Source organism: Pteropus vampyrus, unplaced genomic scaffold (assembly GCF_000151845.1).
Source record: "Pteropus vampyrus isolate Shadow unplaced genomic scaffold, Pvam_2.0 Scaffold28, whole genome shotgun sequence".
In the NCBI taxonomy this organism is placed as follows: Eukaryota; Metazoa; Chordata; class Mammalia; order Chiroptera; family Pteropodidae; genus Pteropus; species Pteropus vampyrus.
This window is the reverse complement of record NW_011888809.1, coordinates 707,073-712,801: the sequence shown is the minus strand read 5'-3', so window position 1 is coordinate 712,801 and position 5,729 is coordinate 707,073. Positions and strand designations below refer to the sequence as shown.

General features: G+C 52.2%; 1 protein-coding gene across 4 annotated transcripts in view; it reads right to left on the bottom strand.

Moving 5' to 3' along the window:
* The window catches only part of OTOF (otoferlin), a 93,248-nt gene that overhangs the window by 53,430 nt on the left and 34,089 nt on the right, over positions 1 to 5,729 (bottom strand). For all 4 annotated transcript variants that reach the window (XM_011356521.1, XM_011356520.1, XM_011356522.1 and 1 more), the window contains exons 4-5: positions 3,700 to 3,799; positions 861 to 1,042 (exon numbers count right to left, since the gene is read on the bottom strand). In XM_011356521.1, the coding sequence (XP_011354823.1) occupies positions 861 to 1,042; positions 3,700 to 3,799 (282 nt within the window). The remainder of the gene's footprint in view (positions 1 to 860; positions 1,043 to 3,699; positions 3,800 to 5,729) is intronic.

Below are 5,729 nucleotides of genomic sequence, written 5' to 3'. Positions count from 1 at the left end.
TTAGAATCTGTGTTTCTGGGGAACAGGAACTGAATTAATTTTTCTTGGAAGGGAAAAGGTGGAAGGAGACCAGAGGGAGATGATTGCAATGGCAAAGAAACATCTCCTTTTCTCAAAACGCACCCCATTCTTAGACGCATCGTCAACTCACCTGCATTTTACACGTTATCCCCACTGACCTAGGAACCTACAGACAGCGTTTCACTAGCCGAGATTCTGTCTCTCTGGACTCTAAGAGGAATACCTTTGTGTTTCCTTTTTTTTTGTAAAAATAGCATATTTAGAAAGCACAGGTCTGGACACAGCTTCCTGTGACCTGTGGCAAGACATTTGCAGGTGTGAATCCTGGACACTGAGGATGCCAGGATGCGTTTTTCTCAACAGAAGAGAGGCTGGGTCCTAACCAGGACCTCTGGCTTCTATCTGGCAGGAAGAGGCTGCCCTCACTTGGGCCTTCAACTGGGCCAGGGCAGAGGCCAGGCTTCCTGGGGCTAGTCCGGCGCTACCGGATCTTGGACCAGAGAGATCAGGGCCTCTGCCTATCTGCTTCTCCTAATCTCTGAGGAAGCAGAAGGTCTAGCCTCTTCCTCTTGTGTGAGGGGTCAGCCTCCTGGAACTTGCCTCTCTCAGGGTAGGGAGAAGCCTGGATCCTCAGGCAAAGCCCAGCCACCCTGCTGCCTCCTCAGTGAGTTCCGGAGTGGGGGTTGCTGCAGAAACACCTTCTTGCCTCTCATATGTCTCTCCAGCATCTCAGCCCTGTACTCTGAATCCAGTCAGGCCTAGAGGGGCCTTCCAGAGGGACCAGACATCGGCCCTATGTCTTTGGGGGCAGTGGGCACCCAGAGAGTCCAGCCTGTTACCTGCGGAAGCTCTTCTCCCCCGGTGGCCGGGCGCTGGGGCGGGAGCCGGGGAGCAGCCCGTCTGTCTCCTGGCTTTCCTTTTCTTCCTCTTGAAGGGACTCATCCCCCAGGAAGTCCCCATCGTCCCAGGAGCCCACCGTGCCATCTGTGGCCTGATACCGGACCTCCACGCACAGACTGGTCTGGAGGGAGAGAGACAGGTGGTGAGCAGCTGGGACTGCGATCAGAATCCCACACAGTCCTCTGCTTTGTGCTGTCTGCAAAGTGCTTGCCCACCCTTGACTCGTCGGAGGAAGGCAAGCTGGGTATCATCTTCCCTCGACTCTCTTTTTGCAGATGAGAAAACAGGCTCAGAAAGATGGACATGCACAGACTCAGTCAACTTAATGGGCTCCCATGTTGGGTTCTATTCCTCCAAGGTGGGGACCTGCCTTGGACAGCTGAGTGGACCCTCTGAGTCCACTGTGTACATAATCAGGAGTATCATTCAGTGTCCGCAGTGGGTACGTCATCCCCTCTCCCTTAGAGCCAGGGTTGCCTGCAGGGATGAGGTGTGGAATGCGCCTAAAATCAGCTGACTCCCTCACTCCTGATGGTCATTGAAGATGTGATGAAGTGAGCTGAGGTGCCCTTCAGGACAGGAGCCCAGGCCCTGGACACCTTCCAAAGGCGTGAGGTCAGCTTTTCCTCCTGCTCATCCAACATCCACCCTTCTACCCTGGAAATGAAGGGACCTGGGGGTGCCCTGGGATTTTTCCTCATGGAAAGTGAAGCCCCAAACCTGGGCCCAGGCTGTGCACTTAAGAATACTGACTGGGCTCCTCACTCTATGTCCTTGGGCCACTTACCTTCTTTTGGCTCCCATCACTCCCCAGTGCGAAGGGAAAACTCATTCTATCGCTTCCTCAATTCGCACAGGTGCTGAGAGTGCCCCCCACTCACACTTGCCCTTCCTTACAGGTGCGGGGGTGACTCGCTTTTGAGACCCACACGGCCGTCCTTTGCTAAGTGGGTGGACCTCCAAATGCCCAGGCTCATATTTCCCAAGAGAAGGAAAAGGTGCACACATGTCTGAACCCTCACTGTGCTAGACATTGTGCTAACAACATTCATCTGATCTCAACACTTCAATCTGCCCTACCTAACATAATAGAGAGGTTAAACTACTTGCTCAAAGTCACACAGCCAGGAAGTGCTGGAGCTGGGATTTGAGCTTAGCCTGCCTGCCTCCAAGGCCCATGTCCTTCCCACTGAACCAATGTGAACCCCTTTGCTGTGGCCAAGTATGTTGTGGTGGGAAAATGGTGGTCTGGAGTTGGGAGCCTGGGGTCCCGGTGCTCGCTCTGCTGTTGACCAGCTGTCTGACCTTGACTAAATCCATTCTCCATCTAAGATGTCATAGTCCCCATCTGTAAAATGGGCAGCAGGTGGGTGGTAGGTGGGCTAGATGATCTGTCAGTCCTTCCCTCACTGAATTCCTAAGTTTGATTCTAGAAACACGGGGCACGGGTCGCAGGCTGTTCTTTGCCCACTTCCCCCCTTCTCTCTCACCTCACTTCTCACACTCTACTCTCTTTCTCCAGGCATCTAGTTCTCTTCCAAGTCCTCTGTTCTCACTGGTGTGTAGCTTGCTCTGCATCACCTCTCCCTTCACTGGAGTGACTGAGACTCCAGCGCCCTGGCTTCAAGAAGCTCCCTCCCACCCGTACCTACCTACCCATGGAAAGAATTACCTGGCTGGGGCCAAGCTGAGAAGCCTCAAATGTTCTCCTTGTTCTCAGCAAGGAAGTGTCTTGAGACACTAAGGCACCGTGGGATTTCTGTCCCACTGTTGACACTCCTCAGAGAGGATTCCTTCCTTTCTGGCTCCCTGTGGCCTCAATCCTGCCTTCTGAGGCTATTCTGCTGGCTACTACACAGGGCCAGATGCAAAACTCTGGTGGGGGAACCATGGTATAGTTCCATGTTACACTGGGTAAACTGAGGTTGGGAAACAGTAGCTAAGTATTATTTTACATATCTATTGAGCACTTACTATGTGCTTAACTATTCTAAGTACTTCCCGTGTATTCTTTTAATCCTGTGACGTAAATACTATAATTTCGCTTACTTTGCAGATGACATGTAACCTGCCCGAGTCACATAATTAGTAAGTAGCCTAACTAAGGTTTGCACCCAGGAGCCATGCTTCTCACCACTGTGCCAAACTGCCCATGAAGGGACACAAATGAGCCCCAGGGGACAGATGCGTCAGAGCAGAGCTGGCGTCTGGGCACCCAGATTGGTTTATTTCCTTCTTTGTTAGAACACGTTTTAAATGCCTACAGACTGTGCATTCTTAGAGCCTGTGTGCTCTTATTCGAAGTGCTGGGATGCGATGTGACAAATGGAATAGAAAGTGAGGTCCCTGCCCTCACAGAATGGCTAGTCTTAAAGAGGAGCCGAGACAGGTGTGCAGAGTGAAGACCATGCCGGGAGTGGGCAGCAGGGCTCAGCTTGGCCTTTGGATGACCAGAGAGAACTCTTCAGTGGTTCCTGAGCTGGGTCCATACGGGGTCTTCGGTGGAGAAGGGAGGGCATCCCCAGTTGCCCTTCTCGAGCTCTCTCACTGCAAGAAGGACTGCGATGTCCACCTTGGGAGAGCGGACGCTGCCATGCCTGAAGGGCTTTGGTTGCCGTGATCTGGCAGAGTCTGACTTGAGTCTCCTCCTCCAGCCTCATCTCTCCATTTATGATGAGCATCCCCCAGATCACACTCTGGATAGGGGAAGGGAGGTGAAGCAGATCCCCAAGTGACCCCATAATAGGCAATATCAGGGACTCTCTGGGGCACACCCACCTTGATGATAGCATTATTGTCATCAATCAGTGTGTCAGTCACCTCCACATGGTTCTCCTCCACCACCTTCTGCAGCACCATGCGGAAGGTCCCAATGAGCCTGTGAATGGCAGGGGACATGGTGGCGTCAGGTGAAGAGGCCAGACTGAGGAGTCCAAGAGTCTGTGAGTGGCTGGAAAGGAGGTGAATGAGCTGGAGAGAGGGAGGGTTTGCTCAGGCTCCAGGCTGGGGTGGGAGAAGGTGGCCCTGAGGCCAGGTGGCATGTCCAAGAGCGTACATGACCCCTAACAACTAGAAGTTTGACTTGAGGGCAGTGAGCACCAGTTGGGGAAAATGTTCACAGACTGGGGGACAGGGTGGTAGTGGAGCCTTTTGCTTCTCAGATATGTGAATTAGGGTTCAGCTGAGCCCCTGCAGAGTAGAATAGAGGCTGTTGGGAAGGACCAGAGGTTCCTGGACACACCAGTAGCTCCTCCCTCTCCCACATCCCTAACCATGAGCAAGGTGTCTACCCCACTGACACCACTGGCTCATTCTTCCATTCTGCCTGAGGGCGAGGACCTATCTGATTGCAGGATCCTCATATTCTCAGCTGCACAGCATGGGAGAGGCAGTGCAGTGCTGTGAGGAGTAGTCTTAAAGTCAGAGAGACTGGGACTTGAAACCCAGCCCTGACACTTACCAGCAAGTCACCTGCTTCCCAGGCGATTTTCTTATGTTCTCTGAGTTCCAGATCTCCCCCAAGAGGAGCTAAGAACCCCTACTTGACAGAGTCATTGTTTATGGGACTAACTGAGATCCCCTGTGCCAAGTTCTTATCAGAGTGCCTAGCACATAGTCAGTACCCTAAAAGCAGTCCTGATGTTATTGAGGGGGTGCCCAATACTGTCAGCCTCTCCAGGGCAGGGACTGTTTCTTTTTTGATATTTTATTTTATATTTCTGGCACACGAAAGATCTCAATACCTGCTGGCTGAATTAATGAACAACAGTGGGTGCCCCATAAATGCTGACCGAGTTGACTTGAACCCCATTCCACCCTGTGGTTTGAAGGTTATTGCTCTAGAGAGAACAGGGATTCAGAGAGATATTCTCACAAGGTGACACTGCATGGGGTAAATTAAAACACACACACCATTTCTGACTAACGGGGCAAAAGCTGAGGGGGACATCCACAGTGTGTGAGTACTGGAGGGACTTGGGGCCCTCTCATGCCATCCTTCATTTACAGAGAAGGAAGACGAGGCTGAGAGAACAGGATGAGACGCAGCTAATTAATGGCAAATCCAGGTGAGGTGAGGTGTCAGGTGAATTATGACATTAACAGACATGTTTGATCTCAGACCATCCTGAGTGCCATAAAGGATAAACACTGTTTTTTGTTTTTTTTTAAAGCCTCACATCTGTGTGAGGGCGGGGGGAAGAGGCAGGAGCAGCCATGTTGGATGAATAGGAAAGGCTTCCTTCCGGAGCTCAGAGCCCCACCTGCCAGCCCACCCTCCCTCCCTGAGGGCAGAACTGCTCACGACATTCTTCCACTACACAGCCTGAGTAGGCTTCTAGGAGCTTCTCAGACCTGGCCCTTCTTCAGCCTCACCTCTTTTGGTTCTAAATCAGTGGTTCTCAAATGTCAGCATGAACAGAATCATCTGGAAGGCCCGTTAAAACAGAAATGATGGGGACCCACCCACCCCTAGTTGCACTGGCAAATGTTTAATGACTGGCTGGGGGAGGGGAAGGGCAGGCCTGACTGGAAGCTTTTGTGACTTCCACATTGTACGTGGTCCTCTCACCCCCATGGCCAATTTCAGGCTTCCGGGTGAAGTCATTGAACTCAGAATTGGGAGAGACTTGTAGCATCTTCCCTCTGAAGCTGGTAAGATCTAGCTCCAGCCCACCACTGGCCCAACTCCAGGGAGTCTGATTCAGGGTGGGGCCTGAGGAAGTGTGTTTCTGACAAGTTTCCTGGTGATGCTGGTGATGCTGGCCTGAGAGCACACTCAGAACCCTCTGTTCTGCCACTGCCCTTTG